Genomic DNA, 26251 nt, shown 5'->3' with positions numbered 1-26251 from the left:
TTATTTCACTACCCCAGCACACTCCATATGCGTTTTAGGACACAGCAAAGTGTTCTATACCCCTATAGAGGCTGTATGTAGGCTAGAAATAGCCTTTTTTAATATCGATTCGCCGCACACAAATTCGGATCGAAACAAACTTTTTCCGAAAATTCTGCGAATCGGCCGAATCGAATTTTTGAAAAGTTCGCTCATCTCTAGTCATAGCCACACAGTGCGCCCTACAACAGTGCCAGCCACAGGGTGTACCCTACAACAGTCCTAGCCACACAGTGTGCCCTACAACAGTCCCAGCCACACAGTGCCAGCTACACAGTACCCCTACAACAGTGCCAGCTACACTGTGCACCCAATAACAGTATCAGCCACACTGTGCCCCTCTATAACACTGCCAGTCACACAATGCTTCCTATAACAGTTCCAGTCACACTGTGCCCCCTACTACAGTGCCAGCGACAATGTGCCTCCTATAACAGTGTCAGTCACACAGTGCCCCTTCAACAGTAACAGCCACACAGTGCCCCCTTTAACAGTGGCAGCCACACAATGACCCCTTTAACAGTGCCAGCCACACAATGACCCCTATAACAGTGGCAGCCACACAATTCCCCTATAACAGTGGCAGCCACACAATTCCCCTATAACAGTGCCAGACAGACAATGCCCTATAACAGTGGCAGCCACACAGTGCCCCCGATAACAGTGGCAGCCACACAATGCCCCCGATAACAGTGGCAGCCACACAATGCCCCCTATAACAGTGGCAGCCACACAGTGCCCCTATAACAGTGGCAGCCACACAGTGCCCCCTATAACAGTGGCAGCCACACAGTGCCCCCTATAACAGTGGCAGCCACACAGTGCCCCCTATAACAGTGGCAGCCACACAGTGCCCCCTATAACAGTGGCAGCCACACAGTGCCCCCTATAACAGTGGCAGCCACACAGTGCCCCCTATAACAGTGGCAGCCACACAGTGCCCCCTATAACAGTGGCAGCCACACAGTGCCCCCTATAACAGTGGCAGCCACACAGTGCCCCCTATAACAGTGGCAGCCACACAATGCCCCTATAACAGTGCCAGACAGACAATGCCCTATAACAGTGGCAGCCACACAGTGCCCCCTATAACAGTGGCAGCCACACAATGCTTCCAATAACAATGCCAGCCATGCAGTGTCCATGATAAGTGCCAGACAGTGCCCCTCCGTTACTGCCAGCCACATAATGCGTCATGACAACCTACTTGTTGCTGCACCCATTCTGTAATCTACTTCTTTCTGGCATGGATGATTCATATAAGAAGGCAGTATTGACTGCTAACTTGTATCTTTCAACATCTGCGCAGATATCTATAACATTTTGGGGCATCTAGGCAAGAAAAAGCTGAGATGGCATCTAATGATAACATTGTATTCTCTCCAGGAAGCTGCTTTCCTTTGACAGCTTTATCATTCTGGACTTATGGGACACAAAGTATGCCTGGGTTCTGATGGGTGGAGACACACAGAAGGACATCAGGACCACGGGTTGTACACTCCTGCTTTGGACCCAATTCACCTAACAACTACCTACCCTGATTCCACCAATAATGTGCACTCTCTGGGGTTTGGCTGGAAGTAACTGGTGCAGAGTGAAGAGTGACTGCCAACCTATCCAATCCATGGGGAGCAGGACCCCTTCACTAGCATATAAAGTCTATGTGCAACTTTATAAATAACCCAATCTGCTTAGAGATAAAATGCTCAGTAGAAATGCCGGGCAAATGTTTTCTCTGGTTACACTGAAAGAATATCCAATACCTAATATATGCTTGAAATCATGCCAACATCAATAAGTCAATAGTAGAGACACTTACCGTTTAATGCCCGTAGGTAGTTATTTCCAATGTATACCAGATTTTCCAGAGCCGGGTTAAATTGACCTAAAATTTTCTAAAAAGCAAAAATAAAACACAAAATTAGCACATATTAAATACTCCTTGTATTAAATATTGTAGAATTTCTAATATTTACTTGTGAGCCAGTAAGAATCTCTGTAAAATACAGTGGTCCCTCAACATACGATGGTAATCGGTTCCAAATGGACCATCGTTTGTTGAATCCATCGCATGTTGAGGGATCCGTGCAATGTAAAGTATAGGACAGTGGTCTACAACCTGCAGACCTCCAGATGTTGCAAAACTACAACACCCAGCATGCCCGGACAGCCGTTGGCTGTCCGGGCATGCTGGGTGTTGTAGTTTTGCTACATCTGGAGGTCCGCTGGTTGAAGACCACAGTTAGAGGAAGTTGTACTCACCTGTCCCCGTCGCTCCGGACCGTCACCGCTCGTCACCACTGCCCGGGATGTCGCCGTCCATCGCTGTCGCCGTGTCCCCGAGGTGTCCCCGACGCTCCGGTAAGGCCTCTGCTTCCCCGGCATCCACGCTCTCCGTCGCCGCCATCACGCCGCTCCTATTGGATAACGGGACGGCGTGCGCGGTGACGTGATGACGATGATGGAGAGCGCCGACCATGCAGGGGATCCCAAAGAGGATGCACCAGAGCCCCGAGGACAGGTAAGTGATCGTCAGCGGACCACACGGGGCACCTTAAACGGCTATCCGGTGGCAGCTGAAGCAGTCTGCGCTGCCGGATAGCCGTTTATGCGATGGCCCCGACATAAAAAAGCATCGTATGTTGAAATTATCGTATCTCGGGGCCATCGTAGGTCGAGGGGTCACTGTACTAACATTCACTTAAAGAGGACCCGTGACCCCCCCAAAAAGATAGTATAATCATTGAATAGCTTAGGGTGCCCCGATCACACACCTTTTTACAGTTTCTTGATATGCTGTTCCGTTTCCGAGATATGATGGTCAGTCAGATGGGCAGAGACTTAATTTGAAAAGTGGGAGTGACTATCATGTGATGGGCGGGATTATACAGTCAGGGGGTATGAATGCACATACACCCATCAATGTAAAACATTCACACCCCCTGACTGTATAATCCCGCCCATAACATGATTGTCACTCTCTTTATTAAAATTAAGCTTATGCCCACTTGACTGATTTCCTGAATTGTCAGACAAACTATAAACTGGAGATCGCGGGGGATCGAGCGGCGCAGTTACACAGAACAAGGGGCAAAATTAAGCATTGGGGTATTGGTAAGTTAGTTATAAAAATTATTAGTACAGGCTGCAAAAACTTCATAAAAGGGGGCCAAGCCCTTTAAATATGTCTCTGTTAAAAAAAAAAGCTTTGATCGGTGGGGGTCTCAGTGCTGAGCCTCCCTCATTGGTCATGATAACAACTCCCCTGATCATAGACTTATAATGGGGCCGAAGGATGAAGACTGCTGCGAGCCAGGGAGTAAAGCATGCTACCACGTGCTTCTTCCCAGTCATTCTCCTAATCCTTGGGGGGGGGGGGGTGTCATTGAGCCCCCGACTGATCAAAGCTTTTGACATGTATCTTGTCTCAGGCAACAGAAATGCTAGAGTTGGCCCTGCTAGCACCAACACATTAGTATTCTGGAAGTTGTGAGGTGCGGCCTTCATGAATCAAACTTGTTTTCCTGCACATCCCACAGATACTGAATTGTGATCCCGGGAACTTTGCATCCAAGTCACCATCTTGGTCTGTACAATATTTAGCTAGGTCGGACATGTCACAGCGGCATCCACATGAATGGTAGGACCCAAAGTTTCCCAGCAGCACATTGCCCAGAGCACCACACTGTCTCCTTGTATTTCTCTCATAATGCATCATGGTGCCCACTCTTCCTCAGGTGACACACACAAGTAAGATCCAACCAAATGGGTTCGTCTTTGCTCACCACGTGCATCATTGAGTATTGGGCACCCTGTCACCAGTTGTCTTTTCTTAAAGGGTTTATCCAGGAAAAAAACTTTTTTTATATATATATATATCAACTGGCTCCAGAAAGTTAAACAGATATGTATATTACTTTTATTAAAAAATCTTAATCCTCTCAGTACTTATGAGTTTCTGAAGTTGAGTTGTTCTTTTCTGTCTAAGTGCTCTCTGATGATACGTGTCTCGGGAACCACCCGGTTTAGACGAGATTTGCTATGGGGATTTGATTCTAAACTGGGCGGTTCCCGAGACAGTTGTCATCAGAGAGCACTTAGACAGAAAAGAACAACTCAACTGTCTCGGGAACCGCCCAGTTTAGAATCAAATCCCCATAGCAAATCTCGTCTAAACCGGGCGGTTCCCGAGACATGTATCATCAGAGAGCACTTAGACAGAAAAGAACAACTCAACTTCAGAAGCTCATAAGTATTGAAAGGATTAAGATTTTTTTATAGAAGTAATTTACATATCTGTTTAACTTTCTGGAGCCAGTTTATATATATAAAAAAAAGTTAAGAGTCATGGTCACACAGATTTTTAGGCCTGGTTCACCCCGTGGTATCTCCAGCCAGAATCTCCACCAGGGATCCAGAGGATGGCACTAGGACTGCATTGCCATCCCCAGACGGCAATGCACTTACGACCAGATGTGCCAAAAAAAAGTGCTTGTTCGTGAACATTCTATTCGCTCAGACATGAATTGCCATCTGTGGGGACAGCAAACGGTTCTAGCACCAATGGGGATCTTGCGGCAGAAATTCTGTCCGGACATTCCGTGGTGTGAACCAGGCCTTACACTTTCCCAGTTTTCCAGCTTCCAACACATCAAGAACTGACTGTTTGCTGGCTGGCCAATTGCCTAATATATCTGACCCCCTGACAGACGCCATTGTGACCAGACAATCAATAAAAGGCTCCTTTTACGTGGGCCGATGGGCTTAAAACATGAGCGCCAATCTCTGTGAATGGCGCTCATTTGTTGAGTCTTTACAAGGCACAACCAACCGATCTCTGTATCATTCATGCCGCCCTTTACGAAAGATCAAGCCAGCCAACAAATGACCGCCTGCCTGTTTAGTTGTCCATTTTACACAAGGCAGAGTATCAATAATGAACGCTCCTAGGAAAGTTTATTCAGCCGAAATCGGCCCCTGTAAAATGGCCTTTATTCATTTCACCTGTCAGTGGTTTTATGGTTATGGCTCATGTGCGTGTTACAGCTTGTGGAATAAGTTATTGATTTCTTACAGTAAGTTCTATTTTATGATAAGACCTAAGTTCTATTAAAAGATTACAAATTAATGCTATACCAGTGTTTTCCAACCAGAGTGCCTCCAGCTGTTGCAAAACTTCAACTCCCAGCATGACCGGACAGCCGAAGGCTGTCCGGGCATGCTGGGAGTTGAAGTTTTGCAACAGCTGAAGGCACACTGGTTGGGAAACACTGCTCTATACAGTCATTGACATTCTGCTTATTTATTAAAGGGGTTCTCTGCTACTTTAAAACATATCCCCTATCTACAGTATAGGGGACAATTGTCTGATCACGGAGGGGCCTAGCGCCACCCTCTGGATCTCCAGAACCGGGCCTCAGCTCTCTCTGTGCATGGAGCCACATGTTGGCACACGCTTTGTCTAAGGGATCCCCGAAGATACACAACTGTTGTACATGTGTATCTCCAGCATTCCCATAGGCAGTACTTGGAGCGCCACTGCATACGCAGGGAGAAATGGGACCCCCTTGTAAAAAATTGCGGTGGGCCTCAGGAGGTTGGACCTGTAGATAGGGTTTATGTTTTAAATGGAGTACCCCTTTAAGAAATTGCATAAATAGCAGTATAAACATTTTGTTTATATTGGCATTAGGAATGAGAATGTCTATGATTAAAATAATAATAATAATAATAAAAAATAGAAAAGTCCAGGATGAAGACAATTCAAATTCTCTGCTGTTTTGGCAAATCCTGACTAATCCTGACAATGTAGCAGCAGATGCTTGTGTCGGGATGACACTACGCCATCTATTATGGGATCATTGCTGCCTTTAAAGTAGTGGTCTCCAAACTGTGGACCTCCAGCTGTTGCAAAACTACAACTCCCAGCATGCCCGGACTGTCCGGGCATGCTGGGAGTTGTAGTTTTGCAACAGCTGGAGGTCCACAGTTTGGAGACCACTACTTTGCATTATTTGACAAAATTGTGACGTGTCGTACAGGCAGGCATCAGTGATTGTGGTTTATTCCCCCGCACCCAATCTAGGGGTGATAGGGCCAAATAACGTCATAGTGCTTTTGATCAGTTGGGGTCCATGTGCTGAGACCCTAATTGATGGCTTAAACAAAGAGGCAGAAAAGCTCTGCTTCATTTTAGTGATCTGTAGGGGTCTCAGCACCTGGACCCCCACTGATCAAAACATTTCAACATGACCTGTCAGCAGTTTAGTAAAACAATTATAACTAATAGCATTCACACGCTATTACTCCCGCTGCGAGTTACGCTACCATTCATTTAAAATGGGTCCACAGACAGTCCGCCACGGTGACAGATTTGTGGACTGTTCAAGGACCCATTCAAATGAATGGTAGTGTAACACGCAGCAGCAAACCCGCTGCTAGTTACTAACGTGTAAACGCACCCTAAGGGAGTAAGTCAACTAACATATTTTGGAACAACAACTATGTTTTGGTTGTTAGTTTTTTTTTTGGGGGGGGGGGGGGGTTTGGGTCGGGGGGGGGGGGGGGGGGGGGGGGGTGGGTTAAATAAAAATTCAGTTGTGCCTGTAAAAATATCTAGAATAAGATCAGTTTTCTGAATACAGAGCTGAGACTTCAAGGTAGACTGACAGAATTCCCTTCTGAAAAATATCATCCATCATGAATATAGATATACGCAGAAGAGAAGTCTCCCTATGTATTGACAAGGTCGTATCATTATGGGGGGCTGCGATCTCACCTTATAGGATGCAATGGTGGAGGAATAAATGGATTCCATTTCTTGAGCCATGGCTGCCCTCCTGGAGCCAGCGAGGAGAAGAAAGATAAAGAAGGATATTTCTGTCAGCGGAGTTTGAACGTTGACCATAGGGAGAGGGGAGAGAGGATGGTTTAATAATTCACCAGGTAACAATGATACCTGATCGCGCAGGTAACAGAACACCTGAGAGTTTAATAAGTGCTCTGGTAAGAAGCATCACTAGATTATCTAGGAACAGTCCACAGAGACACCGAGTCTGATCCTCCGACTGTATGTGACATGACCCCAGCACCTCTACTTACAAGAGGAACTACTACATACAGAGTCTCTTAAAGGGAACCTGTCATTAAGTTTGAGAACATTCATCGTCACCATACTGCTTTACACAACATTAAAGGGGTTATCCATCATGAGGGAATTTTAGTACTTACCTGCCAGACAGTACTGGACATGCTTAGGAAGGATCCGTGCTGGTCTTGGTGCTAAATAGCTGTGTTGTGAGTCCATTATGATGCTGCTGATATCTTTTTGTGAAATGGCTATTTCCAGTCGGAATTCCCCCCCCCCCCTTCCAACTACACGTCCTAGGAACCCTGGTTTGTAAGTGTGAGGTCACTTTTCTCCCACACATCAGCCATCCCACCATTGAAGCACACCTGGGACAATTCTCTGCAGCCCTGTGGAGAATGATCCCCCCCCCCCCCCCCATCCACCGAGCGGTCGGACTCTCACCTTTCGAAGAAGGGTTTGCAATGGACTGCATCCTCGTGCACGTTTTTATAGTGTGACATGTTTGCACTTTTTCTTGCACTTGGGTGAAATGAGCACGTTCCTGGGCTCTTTAAATAAACAAAAAACAAGACATGCATAGGACACTGTGGGACTGTCAGGAGATTAGTTTCGCAGGACTAGCCTCTGTAATATAGATGCAAAAACGTATAACACTCACCTGGATATTTTGTTCCCTACACTTTCAGCCCCGAAAAGGATAGCAATTCAATGCCAAACCCCATCCCTCCCAGTATAGAAAAGAGAAGAGGGTAACAACAAAACAAAGTGGTGCACTCTCCGCAAGTAGTCGTATTATCCCTAGGCTGGCCATCCCCCCCCCCCAAAAAAAAAAGAAAAAAAGAGGGGAAATGGCATATACACAATGGAAAATAATAGTATAACAGAAGGTACATCAATCACACCATGATAAAATATGAAATCTGAATGTCTATGGGCAAACACCCTTCCCAACCAGATACTGATCTCACAATCTAGTCATTCAGGGAGACTATTCCGGCACATAGATGGGATCATAAAAAAGGATGAGAGAACACAAAACCCATAAGTGTTGTTAAGATGAGATCATGGGCACCAGACTCATATTTCCTAGATGCTTCACACTTGTCATAGATACCTCTCTAAACTTATAGTATGGCAGGTCTTCGCTAAAAGATCCTGGATAGTGGGTGGTGCAGACCTAAGCCAATATTAAGCAATGAGTTCACAAGCTAAATATAGGGTTCCCAGTTTACCTTACTCTGATCTGGTAGGTTTATCCCCACACCCAATAAGAGCCAAGACGCAAAATGTAGGATTAATGGACAAGAGTACATGGTATATACGAAGAATCAGATCAAACACTACCCTCTAAAATAAGAAGATAACTGGACAATCCAACATAATAGGAAGCAGAGTGGAAAGGAGTCGAGTCGAAGGCCAAGTTCATTCAGTAGACGTGGTGTCTTATACGCTTCATGCAACAACAATTGGGACAATCTCCTGGACTCTGAAAGAGAAAGCAAAGGAGCATACACCAAAATATTTGCCACTCCTCACCCGGGTTTGGTGCTTGCTCAAAATTTTTAATGATGTAGACTTTGTCATGTGACCAGTCTTAAAAGGGGTACTCCGCAACAGTTTGTTCCAAATGCTGAGCAGTGAACGCTGAAGTCGGTGCCGGAAGCTTGTGACGTCATAGCCCTGCCCACCCCTGTTGTCACCTGTCACACCCCGCCCCCTCAATGCAAGTCTATGGGAGGGGGCGTGACGGATGGCACGCCCCCTCCCATAGACTTGCATTGAGGGGGCGGGTGTGAAGTCATGAGGGGCGGGGCTATGATGTCACAAGCTCCCGGCTCCAGCGTTCGGAACAGTTTGTTCCAAATGCTCAGCAGCGGAGTACCCCTTTAATGGTATTTTAGTGTGTTCTGTACAATGTTTTTTACTCTATGACTAAGCGCACTACTGTGTTAAACGCATGGTGTTCCTTTCTGTTTATACCTTAACGTTATTAAAGTAAGAAGCTTTTACTCCATCTTTGGGTGCTTGACAATTTCCTTGCTAGAATCCTGTAGTCTTAAAGCCAGGGCGGTGCTGGCAGGTCCGTTGCACAGGTGTGTGGAAGTTTTTGGAGTAGAGCTGTGCCTTTTGGTCTCTTAGGATCAGAGAGGAATCCTACTGCTAGATTAAAGGGGTATTCCAGGCAAAAACATTTTATCCCCTATCCAAAGGATAGGGGATAAGATGTCTGATCAGGGGGGGCCCGCTGCTGAGACCCCCCGCAATCTCCCTGAATCTCCAGTTTCAGAAACCTCCGAGTTTCCGGGACTGGGGGCGTGACGTCACGCCACGCCCCCTCCATTTATGTCTATCGGAGGGGGGTGAAGGCCGTCCTTTGGATAGGGGATAAAATGTTTTTGCCCAGAATACCCATTTAAGCATGGAAATGGAGGGTAAAAAAAAAGATCTTGGGGTTTTATTTTCAACTAGCTGAGTGAGTGCCCGGATTTTCCTCCCTAATCCTTGTTGGGGAGGAAAAGCAACAAAGGAGGAAACTTTTGACCCTTATATCCCATCCTTAAATCCTGACCCCATATCCCCTCCTCATATAACAACCTCATATCCTGACCTTCTATCCCCTCCTCATATACCGACCTCAAATCCTGACCTTATATCCCGTCCTCATATCCTGACCTAACATCATACCTTGTCCTCCTATCCCGTCCACCCTTTATGCGCTGAAGTGTCCCCTTGAGATTGTATAGTTGTAGCCTGATCTCCAATATTAGCAGCCCGACTTATAGCAGCAGAAGCATGGCCTTCTACAGTAAAGACATTACTTGAAATAGCAGCACGACTGTAGCAGTAGATGCATGACATAGAACAGGAGAAGCATGGCGTGTAGCAGGATTTGCAACAACAGACGCTTGACTACTAACAGCAGGATTTTCAAATCTGCCAATAAAGCTTGAATCTCATGACGTTAAAGGAGTTAAATACCTTAGATATAGCAGGTTTTTCCTCTTGCACAACTTTCGTTACACAGACTTTGCACAGAAGTTTTTATAGGAATTAGACAACTCTGACGTGCACATAATGCCTGTCTTAATGGAATCTGTCACCATCAATGAAATTTTATATATTATAGATTAGCCTATTTAAATAACTTTGCCAATATACTTCTTGATAAAAATGTTATAACTTTATATTTTAAATTAACCTCTAAAAGGTTTGGCCAGCAGGGGTCCTCCTTCTGGTCCTGCTTGCAGATAGTCTCCTACAGAAGCCTGGCAGAGACAAGAGTCAGGAAATGCAGGTGGGACCTCAGCAGCGTATAGAGCTGAATATTTCTGCTCCCTTTCCCTTTGAGCTGAGCTAGACTGAAGAGCAGCGTTTCCCAACCAGGGTAGGTTTGCAACAGCTGGAGGCACAAGTCCCAGCCAAAGGCTGTCCAGGCATGCTGGGAGTTGTAGTTTTGCAACAGCTGAAGGCACCCAGGTTAGGAAACACTGCTGTAGAGTCATGATGCCTTCAGTGCACAGTGCTAAATATTGTGCTAAACATTGTACTGGATATTTCTGCTCCCTTTTGCAGCTGCTGGGCAAAGCTGACATACTGTAGAGTTCATAAAGCTGAAGGGGGTGTGTAGCAGAGTGAGGGAGGAAGTTCTCCCCAGCAGGGCTTCAGATGATGTCACACCTGCTGGAGTCTGTTGAGCTCACTGAGACTGAGCAGAATTTACAGCACAATATCATGTTAGAAAACTAAAAAATAATAAAAATAAAGGCAGGGGGTGCTTTATCCTGATGGGGCAGTGAACTGGGAGGATTATAAAATGTATCAAGAACTTGACAGGTACTCTAAGTTTTGATTTGGGCTTCTGTGCTGGTTCCTTGTCTCATTGTAGGGAACCAGACACAACAGAGGAAAATCAATCTTTTTGGAAACAATAAATGCATAAAAAGAGGAGGGGCTGGAGAAACAAGCTGCTCCACAGAATCTGATCAAGGGAAAGCCTGGGAATCCATTGTACAGCACAGACAGTGTAAAAATGCTGAATTCCCTACTTTTATGCCCTGGTGGTGTTTGAATTTCGGCCCCTCATGAGGTCACATCCACCCCAACGACACCACTGAAGCCCGAAAACCGGTGCATGGAGCCAGCTTCATTCCAGACTCTGCTAGCAGCCAAACACCATCCAGACAACTGGAGGGCAACATGAAAGCATCACCCAGACACCTCGAGCCTGCACTGCATCTGCCATGGACAGCTGAACGGAGGAGGTGAGAGAAGCCCACACAAGCACAGGGATCTCCACAGGTGGCAGGATATTCATAAACCTGTATCCCTGTGTGGGGATCTATAGCCCCCAGAAGCGCAGTGCCCCACACCATCCTGGAGGCAGAGGAACAAATCTCCCACAATCCAAAAATAGGGAAGGGAACCACCAAGAGGACCAATCCCCAGCTTGCAAAGTGTTACAACAAAAAGCCATCAATGGACTCAGTAGATCTTCTTGGAACCTAGTAGTAACAGGAAAACACTAAGGAGGTGCAGCGGGGGAGTTAACCTGTCTCCTGTTCCTATTAGGTCCTATGGAGACTCTCTCATGTGGACAGTCATGGTGGACGACCTGTAGCGAGAAAGAAATAGAGAACACAAATAAAAGAAAATCAGTGTAGACAGCTTCACTGTATCACATCGACCAGGGGAGAAAGTCTAAACTTTCCAGTATCTTGGAAGCAAAAATGTGCCATATGGTGGCAAAAAGAGTGATATATTTACCAGAATCAGAAATGCAAGGGGCACTTCTGCAATACTCCGAAACACTAGATTACCAAAATAAGGATCTTAAACTCGAAATCACCCCCTTCTATGCCTACTATAAACTAGACCTTACTCCACTCTCCTGCTTATGGATATGGTAGTCATGGACTCATTTGGATGTTTTTAGGATGTCTGTTCTCTCCCATATTTATTCAGTCTTACACAATCATGTACCTCAGTTCCTGGGAACTGTTGATGTCTCCTTGGTTATATGGAAGACATCCAGAGGTATAACCATGTCAAATTGGCTTCCACTGTCAGGATCTTAGGAAAGGATGAAAAAAGTAGTGAAGCTAGATGTTGGAGTTTTAAGAAAAAGAAATGACTAATTGGGACTATGTAGGTTCTACCAAAGCATGACATTACCCTACATCAATCTTACTAGGGTTGACCTTAAAGGGGTTCTCCACCATAAGGTGATTCTAGTATGTACCTGGCAGACAGTAATGGACATGCTTAGGAAGGATCTCCGCTTGTCTTGGGGTTAAATGGCTATGTTGTGAGATTACCATAACGCTGTGGCTAACTTTTTGTGAACTGGCTATTTCCTGTTGGAGTTCATTCTTTTAAACTGAAAATCCCATAGTTCCTTGTTTATAAGTGTGAGGTCATTTTTCTTCCTCCCACAGATCAGCCACCCCACCCACTGAAACACCCCTGTGATCCGTACATAGTTACATAGCTAGTACAGTTGAAAAAAGACATACGTCCATCAGGTTTAACCAAGGAATTGAAGGGAAGGGGTATGCAATTCAATAGACCAGTGTTTTCTGACCAGGGTGCCTCCAGCTGTTGCAAATTCTTGCAGAATGATCTCCCACCAACGAGATCTCTTCACCCACTGAAGCAGACAGGCTCCCTGTCATCACCTGACTTGTGATGTAATGTCTCGCGCCGCACTGCAACCTGGGAAAACCTGAGACGACACTCATTTTGTATGCCGTCAATTATAAATGTTGGGACAAAAGTCACAGAAGAATTGCGAGACCAACCATGAAAAACAGATACAAGACACTATATTATGAACTACACTAACTTTACTGCCCCTGTAGCATAGTCAACTAAAAAACTATCCTGGAATACCCCTTTAATTCTCTGTTGCACGGGGTTTACCCTTATCTTTACTTTTCGCAATCTGGCGGGAAAGTGTCACATTGCTCTTTTTTACAATATTGTTGCCATGTTGTTGTGGTTTGTTGCTTCATTGATATCTTTTCAAGGGATGGAGAAGGGGTGGGGCAAGAATTGTATGTGGTTTATAGTCAGGTGACTGTATGGTCGTTCTTTATATCTTTATATACATATTTTATTGTTTTGGAGGTTAAAAAAAAAATATTAAAATCCCTAAAAAATAAAAAAAAATGATGTTTTGATAACATTCCCATTTTATTCTATCATTTAGTCATGAATATACAATATTATAATAGATTCAAAGCAATTCCTTTAAAACATTTCAGTGCACATTGAAAAAACGAGCAGCTATAATCCAGTATTATGAAGTGTTATTCATAAATTATGTAAAGACGAAAAAAATTATAAACTTGTAATATAGGGGGAGATTTATCAAATCCTGTCTGGAGGTAAAGTTGCTGAGTTGCCCATAGCAACCAATCAGATCGCTGCTTTCATTATTGAAAAGGCCTCTGCAAAATGAAAGCAGCGATCTGATTGGTTGCTATGGGCAACTCAGCAACTTTACCTCCAGACAGGATTTGATAAATCTCCCCCATAGTTCTTTACCTCACAACTTTCAAGTATAAAGTCACATTTTTTTAGAACTGTAGTATAAGAACACCTCAGGGCTGTAAGTCTGCAGTAGAGATGAGCGAACTTACAGTAAATTAGATTCGTCACAAACTTCTCGGCTCGGCAGTTGATGACTTAGCCTGCGTAAATTAGTTCAGCCTTCAGATGCTCCGGTGGGCTGGAAAAGGTGGATACAGTCCTAGGAAAGAGTCTCCTAGGACTGTATCCACCTTTTCCAGCCCACCGGAGCACCTGAAGGCTGAACTAATTTACGCAGGATAAGTCATCAACTGCCGAGCCGAGAAGTTCGTGACGAATCGAATTTACTGTAAGTTCGCTCATCTTTAGTCTGCAGCTACAAAGAGATACCTCTACGGCAGTGTTTTCCAACCAGGGTGCCTCCAGCTGTTGCAAAACTACAACTCCCAGCATGCCCGGACAGCCTTCGGCTGTCCGGGCATGCTGGGAGATGTAGTTTTGCAACAGCTGGAGGCACCCTGGTTGGAAAACACTTCTTTACAGACTCCATGCTTATAAAAAAAAAAAAAAAAAACAGCACCCCATGTGTCCTCAGGTTATGTGGGGAATTGCAGTTCAGTTATATTGAAGTGAATAGAGATACAGGAGTTATACGATTATCAAGAAACTTATGAATGTGAACAGGTGTGAAAAGAAAGAAACAGAACGTCATAGTCACAAGTCCCTTAAAGGAGTACTCCAGTGCAATAAAACGTATCTTCTATCCAAAGGGTAGGGGATAAGTGTCAGCTTGCGAGGGGTCCGAACGAACCCTGGTACCCCTCTCAATCTGCCACCCGGCGCCCTTGCTCTCTGCATGAATACAGTGTGGTGACCACCATACGAAGCTGTGTCCGACACCCCCCTCTATGCATCTCTATGGTAGAGCCGGAGATACCCAAGTGCTGTATCTTCGTCTCACCCATAGAGATGCATGGAGGGGGCATGACAGCCACAGCTTTGTGCCCGGTCGACACACTGCTTCTGACACTAATCCCCTGATCCTGCGGATATTTTTTTGATACTAGACTCTTTGGGAGAGATTTATCAAAACCTGCCCAGAAGAAAAGTTACTAAGTCGCCAATAGCAACCAATCAGATAGCTTCTTTCATTTCTGAAAAGGCCTGTGAAAAATGAAAGAAGCGATCTGATTGGTTGCTATGGGCAACTCCGCAACTTTTCCTCTGGACAGGTTTTGATAAATCTCCCCCTTTAAGCTGTATTACGACACACAACCTGAGGACAGGTGTGGTGCTGTTTTTTGGTAGAAATTAGCTCTGTTTTTCTATTTTTAGATAACCTCTTTAAAGGGGTTCTCCACTGCCCTGCCTTCCGGAGGTCCGCTCGCAGCGTCCGGAAGTTTATTACTCCGAAGGCTGTGTGCGGGCTTGACAACGGTCGCGCCCCCTTCCCATAGACTTTCGTAGAGGGGGCGGGCGTGACGTCACGAGGGGGCGGCCTCGAACGCGGAAGCCCGCACACAGCGTTTGGAGTAATAAACTTCCGGACGCTGCGAGTGGAGCTCCGGAAGGCAAGGCAGTGGAGAACCCCTTTAATACGTGTCAGACTTCTTTTCAAGAAAAAAACCTGTGGCTGTAAAACAGAATAAAACATCTCTTCACTATAGCAAACTGAATGGGCCTCATCTGAATGTTCTCTCTGTAAAACGATTACTAAGGGGGAAAAAACAAACCATCTGGTGGCTGGATGCGGCCGAAATGCAGCAGCCAATCACCGCACAAGTTTACTAACAAATTTGTGCATGTCATTGGGTGCTGTATTTCGGTCACATGAAGCTGCCAGATTACGTGTGTTCACCCTAAAGTTAAAGAGGTTGTGCGGCAAAAGTTTTTTTCTTAGCTAAGGCAAATTTTTTTGCCAAAAAAACAAACAAAAAACAACTCTGTACTTACCTACCTGGCTTCCCTGCAGCCTCTGTTATTGCGGTCTCCATCGCACTTCACTTCCTGGTGCTGTGGTCAATACATTCCATTGCAGCACAGCCAATCACTGGCTGAGGGGAGAAACCGCTGCGGCCAGTGATTGGCTGTGAAGTAATAGGACGTATTGACCACCGCACCTGGAAGTGCAGAGCAGTGAAGACCAGGCTCATTGATAATGGAGGCTGCGGGGGAGCAAGGGAGGTTTAGAAAGGGATCATTGCATCTTCAGTTCTGTTAACACTATTGTTATTTCTTGTTCATCGTATTTCCCTTGTTCTTTGTGCAGTTCAAGTCATTCATCCATGTCATTGGAATCCATTAAAGAATGGATCACAAGAAGCCTGCCAAATATATCATGGCACCAGTTCATCAGTTTCATCACTGGTGGGGGTCTAAAAGGTCAAACTGCCACCGATGAGACACTAATGTATGTCCTATTACTAGCCTCTGTTTGTGCTATATGACAAGCGTAAATACCCATAAAATGTATCTGAAACTTTCCAAAAACCAAGCAAAAACAGTCCATTTCTCTTAAGATCTATAAAAAAAATAAGACAGACATAGGAACAAAAGGCTATAAAGCCCAAATGTCACCAACTAGGAAGTGCAGCAGCAAATGTACCCAGTCACCTGTAGGATGGAGACCTCAGTCATGTCCATACTTTAGGCCCGTTCCCACTGGTAGATGAACTGTAGTGGATCGCCATATAAGACTCTTAGATTTTATAAAGGAAATGATAAAATAAGTTGCAGGTGAATACATAGTAAATAACATTATGGAATCTCAACCATAAGCCATAATGTTAGACATAAACAGTTCGAGTCGTGAGGTTTCTTCCATGTCTTTCGTCGGTCCTTACAAGTTCTCAGTTGTCTCACTGCAAATTATATTCTTTGTCATCTCCTTTTCATTGATGATACCTGAAAGACAATTGCTCCCTAGTTACACAAAATTTTAGAGACCATTTCTGGCAACCTGAATATACGATGTATTGTATACACAAAAAATATTATGTAAATTCATAAGAAGAAAACTTGTCACCCTTCCACAGGACAGGTGAGAATGATCTGATCAGTGGAGGTTTGACTGCTGGGACCCCTACTGATCATGAGAACATGCGTCTTACTGTGAGGCAGTCAAGCATAGGTGCTGACAATCAATTTGATAGCTATAGGCCTGTAAAGATAGCCAAATGCTGTACTTGGCTCTCTATCAGTACCCTAGGGTGAATGGAGCAGTAGTGTGCATGGTCAACGGATAGTCTTTTCACATGGAGACACAAGGGTTCCCCGTCCTCATGATCTGGGCCCCCACTAATCAAATACTTATCACCTATGCCAGTGGTTCCCAACCAGGGTGCCTTCAGCTGTTACAAAACTACAAAATCCAGCATGCCTGGGCAGCCTTTGGCTGCACAGGATTTTGAAGCTGTCTTAAATCATATAGTTTAAGTCTGCAGCTTCAAATCCTATGTAACAAATATGCAAAGGATACTGTACGTGTGAATACACCCTTAAGGTAGGGTCCTGCCATATTTTGCGTATTTTCCTACCCATGGAAATCAATGGGCAGCAAAATCAGCTGTTAAAAATATGCAGCAAAATTTGGCACATGTGACCCTACCCTTAAGGCAGGGTCACACAGGGCGCATTTGCAGCGTATTTGACGCTTTGGATGTGCCGATGGAATGCAAAGAGGGACTACAGAGCGAGCTTCCGGCTGCGGCTGGGTAACTCTGTGTCCGGTTTCCCGCTGTAGAAATCCACCGCTGCGAGCAGACACACACAGCTACCGGGCCGCAGCCGAGAGCTCGCTGTGCAGTTCCTCTGAGAATGCCGTTGGCACAACTGCAGCATCAAATATGCTGCAGATGCCCCCCTTGTGACCCTGCTCTTAAGCAGGATTATCAAGATGCTTGCAGGAACTAAAGTATTGCATCCTTTTGACATGTGCTGAATAAATTTTTTCACTTATACTAATTTGGACTGCTGTGCCACTGTATTGGTCATGACACAATAAGGTTTATATATCTACGACTACAGAGGAATAACATTGTAATGCACAATCAAGCTCTATAGAAGGATATAGATAACTGGTCTCTTTCCAACTAATATGGTTCTGAACGTGTAGGTAACACATTATGCAGAACTTACTATAATGCAGTCCTCAGGGCGCCAGTAAAATTTTTGCCAGTCTATGCAGCTCCTCCCTCTGCTGGTAGATGTAGATCTGGGTGTCCCACAGCATGTTCACCAACACGGCATCACTGACTTCATCCAGCATGACGTCCATCTGGAGTTGTGGGCTCAACCTAGAGAGAACAGAATAAAAGGAAAATATTAGCAAAGCCAAATGTTACCAGAACTGCTACAATGGTTATAATACACTATATTTTAGACTACATGTTGGTCTCAAGCAGGAGCATGCCATGCTTTAGGAGGATTATACGGAAGCATATCCAGCTTGTACAATTTGCGGGACCAGATGTAAGTATGCAGCCACTGAACAAATTCCTTTTTAACCCTAATATTGAATACTTCCTTGGCTCCCCAGTCCTTTACCTGTCACCAAATAAAACATTTACTATAGTGTTCCTTGTGTAATTAGCAGACACTTTCCCATTCACTTCCTTTTAAAATTATCAACATAAAGGTTTAAAATGTAATAGAAAAACGGCCACTAGGTGGCTCTGTTTTGGTCCCTGCCCCAATTAATACAGTGAGTTTGGTCTCCTCCCGACCTGGCTGGAGACCAAACTCAGGAAGTGTTTCTCTGCACTGAGCTTGATTGTAGTTTTCAGTGAGGCTCTGTGCAGCTTTCAGAGCCTCATTGAAAGCTACACAGAGCCTCACTGAAAGCTACACCGAGCTTGAGGTCTTCAATTTATCACAGCGCTGCAACTATGTGAAGGCAGAAGTTGTCCCCCAGCAGGCATGACATCCTGCTGGGAGCTTGCACTACGTGAGCAAGAATAAAAGGTATGATACAGAGCTTTATAAATCTTTGACATTTTTTATAACTGTGGGAGGAGTGTTAGGAGTAGTTAGGGCCGTATGCGGTTTCCCGACCGCAGGCAAAAACGTGGTCGACCACGTTTTTGTCTGCGGTCGGGAAACCGCATACGGACGAAAAAGCAGAAGACCGAAGGCTGCGGTTCACTCCGGTCGGCTCATAGACATACATTAAAGGGGTACTCCGGTGAAAACCTTTTTTCTTTTAAATCAACTGGTGGCAGAAAGTTAAACATATTTGTAAATTACTTCTATTAAAAAATCTTAATCCTTCCTGTACTTATTAGCTGCTGAATGCTACAGAGGAAATTCTTTTTCTTTTTGGAATGCTCTCTGATGACATCACGAGCACAGTTCTCTCTGCTGACGATATTATAATAATAATAATGCTTTATTTATTGTTGTCCTTAGTGAGATTTGAACCCAAGTCCCCAGCACTGCAAGGCAGCAGTGCTAACCACTGAGCCACCATGCTGCCCTTAGCATAAATCTGCTATGCATGGTTGCTAAAATGCACAGAGATGTCAGCAGAGAGCACTGTGCTCGTGATGTCATCAGTGTTCCAAAAAGAAAGGAATTTCCTCTGTAGCATTCAGCAGCTAATAAGTACTGGAAGGATTAAGATTTTTTAATAGAAGTAATTTACAAATATGTTTAACTTTCTGACACCAGTTGATTTAAAAGAAAAAAGATTTTCACCGGAGTACCCCTTTAACTACGGTTCCCGAATACAGCTGAGTGCGGGCGCAGCGATTAAGCCCCGCCCACCCCTCCTCCCAGCCGTATACGGGAACCGTAGTTCAAATCGTAGTGTGAACCCAGCCTTAGAAGAGTTTATTCGGTGACAGGTACTTTTTAAGGTCAGGGCCGGTCAGAGGCATTGTGCAGCCTGGGTCTGAGAATAATATGCTCCTCCCCCTTCATGCCAGCATGAATAGAATATATACCCAAAAAAAGACTAAAAGAAAATGTACTGGCTTCAGCATGTATTTGCTTGATTCACCCCTGACCGGAAAAATGGGCCAATGTGATAATCAGTTGAAAATTGCATAAGCCATCACTCAGAAATCAATAAAATCTAGTCTTCGGTTACACAGGGACTTTAGTTGCACGGTATGGAGATTGTAATGTTGCATGGCAATACTGCTTCAGTGTTTGTCAATTATGATGCCGCGATGACCCGCAGGACTGCAACAACTGCTGCAAACAATCCAAACCTGTTGAATTTTTGACCGCAGGTCACATGTAATGTTGGCAGCACTGTCCTCAATGCGAGTTGCCTGCTGCAAGCTACAACCTGCTTACTGTGTGTGTAATCTGGATTTTTAACAATGCCAAATCTCAACTCTAAACACGGTTGCGTGACAAGTTGCAACTAACAAAACTGACAAAATGGGTAATTTCTTTTTTTTGACATTGTGTCAACCAACGTTGCCATCATGTAGCCCTAGCCTTATGGAAAGCAGGTAACCAGACATGCAATCAAATAATGGTCCTGCACACGACCGATATCACCACAAGTCCTCCTAGCAAAATAACAAAATAATAAACACCAGCTGACCAAGACCAGTGTATAGAAGGTGACTAAAAATTTAACTTTTATTTAAACACTAAATAAGGATGTGCTTCCAAAGTGCCAAGGGATATAAATACTAATATGGGCATGTAATTGCTATTGCCATTCTATTTGTTACATGAGGTGTCTTGTATATGGACTATTGAGAGCAGTATTTACTATGGTCCCAAATCATAACCATATTCAAATTTGGGTACTCCCCTGAGGACGTCATCCTTACTGACGATAGAAACACGTTGGGAGCACAAGTTGTATATTGTTGTAAAGGGGTACCAGTAAGGTGCATTAGGACCAACATTGCACTCCGCCTTATGAAAAAGCAGCAAGTCCTTGTCTTCCCCCCCCCCCCCCCCCCCGGCCCCCACCTCAGTTCAGACAGACGGAGTAAACAACATGCTCACCTGAAATATGGGACGTCTATCATTTCACACCATGCTTGAGCCCTAAATACAGCAGGGCCATCAGATTCTGTGCACTGAAAAAACATAAGTCCCATAAGGCATAATATGTTTTTCTGTTTGCATTGGACACAAACTATTACTATTATAAAATATGTCAAAATGTCTTCTTTCCTTCATTTTGTGTTTTTTTTTTTTTTTTGCTGGATAGGATAACGCAGAAACCTCTGAGATATTCTGTCCAGCTAAAAACTATAAAAGTAGCTTTTTGTCTTAATCTAGAAAAAAGAAAAAAAAATATTCAAAAGATAGGATGGATGGCATCAAATAGTATCCATTTTTGCTGTCCGTTTATCGTATCTTTTTATTTATTTATTTATTTTTATTTAGTAAAAAAAACTGCAACTTTGCTGGATTGATAAAAACGAAAACAGGTTATACGTGTACCAACAAAAGTATATAACAAATTCTAGATGTGCGGAAAGATCTATACATACGCAGTCTATGACCATCTTGCCCAGTTCTCTTGCACCAACCACGGTCTTCATCATCTCCCAGGGGTTAGACGGCCGGAACACATCCACAGAGTTCACTTGAACTTGCGGAGGCTTCCCGGTGCCTAGTGACACCACCACTCCTAGTTTCTTTACCTGCTCTCCTTTACCCTGGAAAGAACAGATAAAGATAATATAACAGGGGTTTTCCAGTTTTAGGTCATCAAGCTGATCCTAGGATGAAAAAAAACTTAAAAAAGGAGTTCTAAGGTGGAAAATATTTTTTTTTAAATCAACTGGTGCCAGAAAGTTAAAACAGATTTGTAAATGAGTTCTATTATAAATTACTTCTATTCTATCTTTTCCCTTCCAGTACTTTTTAGCAGCTGTATGCTATAGAGGAAATTATTTTCTTTTTTATTTTTTTTTTATTTTAACAACTGGCTACAAATCTGTTTAACTTTCGGCCACCAGTTGTTTAAAAATGTATTTTTTTCCCCCACCAGAGTACCCCTTTAAGGTTGGGTTCAGATCAGCTGGGGTTTTAATATTATTTTTTTTATTTCCATTGAAGAATTTGAGAAACTAAAGGGAAAATGTAGTTACCGGATCTCATTCATTTCTATGAACGAATTAATTTTTTTTATCTCAGCTATGCTCAGTTATCATCAGTTCTACTTAAAGGGGTATTCCATGAAAAAAATTTTTTTTTTTTTCATATGAACTGGCCCCAGAAAGTTAAACAGATTTGTAAATCACTTCTATTAAAAAAAAAAAAAAAAAAATCTTAAAGCGGTACTCCGGCCCTAAGACATCTTAGCCCCTATCCAAATGATGGGGGATAAGATGCCTGATCGCGGGGGTCCCGCTGCTTGGGACCCCCGCAATCTTGCATGCAGCACACATCTGTGGGAGCTGCATGCAGCTCTGCAGAGTCTGACAGGTCACGACTACGGGGCCCATGTGTGACGTCACACCACGCCACCACAATGCAAGTCTATGGGAGTGGACGTGACGGCCGCTGCTTAAGTTAAATTGTTCTTTTCTGTCTGACCACAGTGCTCTCTGCTGGCACCTCTGTCTGTCTCAGGAACTGTCCAGAGTAGCAGCAAATCCCCATAGCAAACTTCTCCTGCTCTGGACAGTTCCTGAGATGGACAGAGGTGTCAGAAGAGAGCACTGTTGTCAGACCAAAAAGAACAACTCCACTTCAGCAGCTGAAAAGTACTAGAAGGATTAAGATTTTTTTAATAGAAGTCATTTACAAATATGTTTAACTTTCTGGAGCCAGTTGATATGGAAAAAAAACAAAAAAAATTTTTTTCATGGAATACCCTTTTAATTTCTGTTATTTTATCTGGGGGGGGAAAATCTGGCTGATTATTTTTACAAATTTTTTTCCGTCAGAAACAACGGAAACTCTAACGTACATCAGTAATTTGACACGGAAGTCTATGGTGACGGAAGAAATGTTTACATCAGTTATTGCTGCTGAGCATGCTCAGAAAAAAAAACAGAATGGAAATGGTTAAAAAAAATAATGGTCATTAACGGTGGTAAACGGATATTTTAACGGTCACTAATGGAAATCAATCTTCTGTTATGTTAGGTTTTAATTTAAAAAAATGATTTTAATATAGAGGACAGTTGACTGTTTACAGCTAACATCAGTTTTAAATCCATTATGAATGATCTCTGTTAGGTGACAATGGAAATTTTATAATGGATTTGCCTAAGTCTAATGAGAACATAGTCTTATGAAACATTAAAAAAAAAAATTATATAATAATAATCATAAAACAACAAAACTGAAATTTTTTCATTCACTGAAAGCAAAAAAGTTTTACAAAATATAACCCATACATTGAAATAGTTTTTCTTCACATATGATAAGTGATCTGGAAGGGAAACATATGCTTATTCTGTATGGGGGAGATTTATCAAAACCGGTCCAGAGGAAAAGTTGATGAGTTGCCCGTAGCAACCAATCAGATCGCTTCATTCATTTATAAAGAGGCCTGTGAGAAATGAAAGCAGCGCTCTGATTGGTTGCTACGGGCAACTCAGCAACTTTTCCTCTGGACCGGTTTTGATAAATCTCCCCCCATATCTTTCAAGGTGTATTCCGGGCAAAAACATTTTAGCCCCTAGGATAGGGGATAAGATGTCTGATTGCGGGGGGCCTGCTGCTGAGACCCCCCCCCCCTCCCCTCCCCCCCTGCGATCTCCCTGCAGCACCCATGAATGTAGGGGGCGTGGCGTGATGTCCCCAGTCCCGGAAACACAGAGGTTTCCAAAACTGGAGATTCAGCACCAACATAGAATGCGGGTGCTGCAGGGAGATCGCGAGGGGTCTCAGCAGCAGGCCCCCCCCCCCCCCCGCAATGAGACATCTTATCCCCTATACTTTGGATAGGGGATAAAATGTTTTTGCCCGGAATACCCCTTTAACAAAGAGCTGTGACAACAAATGAAAAAAATTACCTCATTAGACCAAGAGGGGGCAGAGTTACTCAACCTAGCGCTGAGGCTACTGAAAGGCCCCAAAATATACAGACAAAGTCCAAACGCCAAGAAAGCATCGGGCCTGTGATCTCCCCTCCCTATCCCCTGTCTTCCCAAATCCCCATCCCCTGTGGCAATCCCCTATGCTTTGTTGTTTTTGAAGAGTTTTTAACCCCTTCAGGACGCAGGGTTTTTTCATTTTTGCACCTTAGTCATGGCATACAGACATTCTAGTAGACAATATTCCTCACCTGGCTCTTCATGCAGGTGTTGTATTCATGTATTTCAGTCATGGCATCTAAAGTGGGATTATTGGATAGCAGCCCACCATCCAGGAAACGGCCCATAGGGCGGAAGTAGGTGGGGGCGGCACCACTGGAGCGGGCAGCACGCCACATCAACTGCTCTGTGGTCAGGAGAGTGAAAAGAAAAAAAATACACAGCACAAGGAAGAGAACAAACAAAACAGCAAGAATGGAGGGGAAAGGAAACAGAAATAAACCAAAAGAGACAGAATAATAGAAATTCAGTAAAATCATCTGGACATTTTTGTATTACATTTTCCTTTATGAGGAACTATAAAAAGGGAATAATATGGCGGATGAATATAATGAAGCATCTTAATGTCCTAAAACTACTGTGGTACTACTAGGGTACGGTCAGCACCTAGAGCGTGTCCGAGCGGGTTTAGGCGGTGCTATGGGCTGCAGACACTGCTCATACCTTCCCACGACAGCTCTAAACTTTCTCCCTCTTCACCTACAAGTGGTAAACAAATAGTTATACAACATAAGGCTACAGTAACCAACCAGCTTAAAGGAGTTATCCAGAAAAAAAGTCAAATTTCTTTCAAAAACTACCCCCTGTCTGTCTCCAGGTTGGGTGTGATATTACAACTTAGGTCCATTCACTTCAATGGAACTGAGCTGCCGAACCACACCCAACCTAGAGACAGACAGCGAGAGGTTTTTGAAAGAAATTAGCTCAGTTTTTCTATTCCCTGATAACCCCTTTAATAATAGGGATCTACACATAAAGATGCACAAGGCTATGTTCAAACGGCAGAAAATTTGCCGACTGTTCACCCGAACAACAGGGAGGAATCTCAGTGCATTTCCGAGCAGTCCTAGTGGAACTTCGTAGACGTCAATGTATTTCTGAGTAGAATCTCTGCAGAAACAGAGAACAGGTTCCGTGCAGATGCCGAAATTGAATTTTTTCTCATCAGAATTCCGCTCAGGTATTCTGCCATATGAACATAGCACAGTATGGACTACCAGTCCCCAAGAACAGCTAGACAAACCAATACATACAGTACTCCCATGTTACCCTTTAATATGTTCATACATGGTGGAATTACAGGTTTTAGCCTTATTGGATTTAATTCAGCAACAAATCTACAGTGTATCTACCACGGTGAACATACCCAAGGGAGGCTTCCCAAGATTAAAACTTATCACCCATCTATAGGGACCCCCACAAATCCACCTTGAGAATGGAGGTCCCTTGTCGTCACCCCCCATGTGAATGGAGCAGGGAGGTGAGTATATGCACTTTATTTACTCGCTATGGGACTGATGGTGACCGCTAAGCTGTATTCTGCTATGTCCGTCAGTAAGAGAGTGAACGGAACAGCAGGGCTCATGCTACACCCTGCTGCACTCACATAGGGGACAAGGGAGCCCCATTGTCAGCAGGGTCACCCATACTAACCTAAATATAGGAATAGTTAGGGCGGGTGACCCGGTTTCTTACGCGGCATGAGGTATTCATCTGAAATGTTCATTCCTTCTTCACAATGAAGTCGGCCACTACAGTATGGAATGCCCACTCTGATAACTCTGCCGCCTTCACTCAATATCTCTACCCTTATAAATATTCATCCTCTATTCCTTAGAATGTCCGTAATGGGGTGGAGTTATCAGCAGAAGATCCAGGGTTATCGCTGGAGTACGCAGGAGAAAGGATTGCGGATACAGCAGCAGTCAGCTTCCATTGCACATAACACAACATTACCATTTTAGCAACCAGGCGACTATCTCCAGAACGGCTGCCCCAATTTTCGCCCGATAAGCAGGGTCACCATCTACCTACAAATTCAGGATAGTGTGGATGACCCTGCTGTCAGTTTCCCTTTAACCATACCATAACCCCTTTTATGGAAACGGATCAAACACTTCAGTAAAATAAGGAGAACTACATGGACTTCTGTCCTTTTTTAACGTTGCAGATGTTGACGTTCTTAAAGGGTTACTCCGCCCCTAGATGGCCGTCACGCCCCCTCCCATAGACTTGCATTGAGGGGGCATAGCCATGACGTCACAAGCCTCCGCACCACATCGGCAGTCATCCGGCACGGAGTGATGTTTGCTCCCTGCACCGGATGTCTGGGGTGCCGCAGCAGAGATCGCAAGGGTCCTCAGCGGCAGGACCCCCACGATCAGACATCTTAGCCCCCCTAGCCTTTGGATAGGGTATAAGATGTCTGGGGGCGGAGTACCCCTTTAAGGCCTTAATTATTACGGAATGAACATCCACAGGAAACCGATAACTGGCACATGTAATAGTGCCAGCACTCGGTCAATGAATGAGAAAATGGTCATTTGTCTGTGGATCGTGTCTT

At 44.2% G+C, this 26251-nt stretch overlaps 2 protein-coding genes across 4 annotated transcripts in view; both read right to left on the bottom strand.

The window, feature by feature from the left end:
• BAIAP2L2 (BAR/IMD domain containing adaptor protein 2 like 2) overlaps positions 1 to 7673 on the bottom strand; it is a 69207-nt gene extending 61534 nt beyond the window's left edge. Inside the window, exons 1-3 of the mRNA XM_056523942.1 lie at positions 7571 to 7673; positions 6818 to 6878; positions 1859 to 1934 (exon numbers count right to left, since the gene is read on the bottom strand). Coding sequence (XP_056379917.1) covers positions 1859 to 1934; positions 6818 to 6878; positions 7571 to 7629 — 196 coding nt within the window. The 5' untranslated portion in view covers positions 7630 to 7673. The remainder of the gene's footprint in view (positions 1 to 1858; positions 1935 to 6817; positions 6879 to 7570) is intronic.
• Positions 7674 to 14174: 6501 nt separating this feature from the next.
• PLA2G6 (phospholipase A2 group VI) overlaps positions 14175 to 26251 on the bottom strand; it is an 83066-nt gene continuing 70989 nt past the window's right edge. For 2 of the 3 annotated variants that reach the window (XM_056523938.1, XM_056523939.1), the window contains exons 14-18: positions 23880 to 24034; positions 21127 to 21294; positions 20633 to 20706; positions 17798 to 17955; positions 14175 to 16564 (exon numbers count right to left, since the gene is read on the bottom strand). In XM_056523938.1, the coding sequence (XP_056379913.1) occupies positions 17811 to 17955; positions 20633 to 20706; positions 21127 to 21294; positions 23880 to 24034 (542 nt within the window). In that variant the 3' untranslated portion in view covers positions 14175 to 16564; positions 17798 to 17810. The remainder of the gene's footprint in view (positions 16565 to 17797; positions 17956 to 20632; positions 20707 to 21126; positions 21295 to 23879; positions 24035 to 26251) is intronic. The other variant, XM_056523940.1, reaches the window with a different exon arrangement.

The sequence above is a fragment of the Hyla sarda genome, chromosome 6 (assembly GCF_029499605.1).
Source record: "Hyla sarda isolate aHylSar1 chromosome 6, aHylSar1.hap1, whole genome shotgun sequence".
Classification (NCBI taxonomy): Eukaryota; Metazoa; Chordata; class Amphibia; order Anura; family Hylidae; genus Hyla; species Hyla sarda.
Note: the sequence above shows the minus strand (reverse complement) of the source record. Positions and strands in the feature narration are given on the sequence as shown.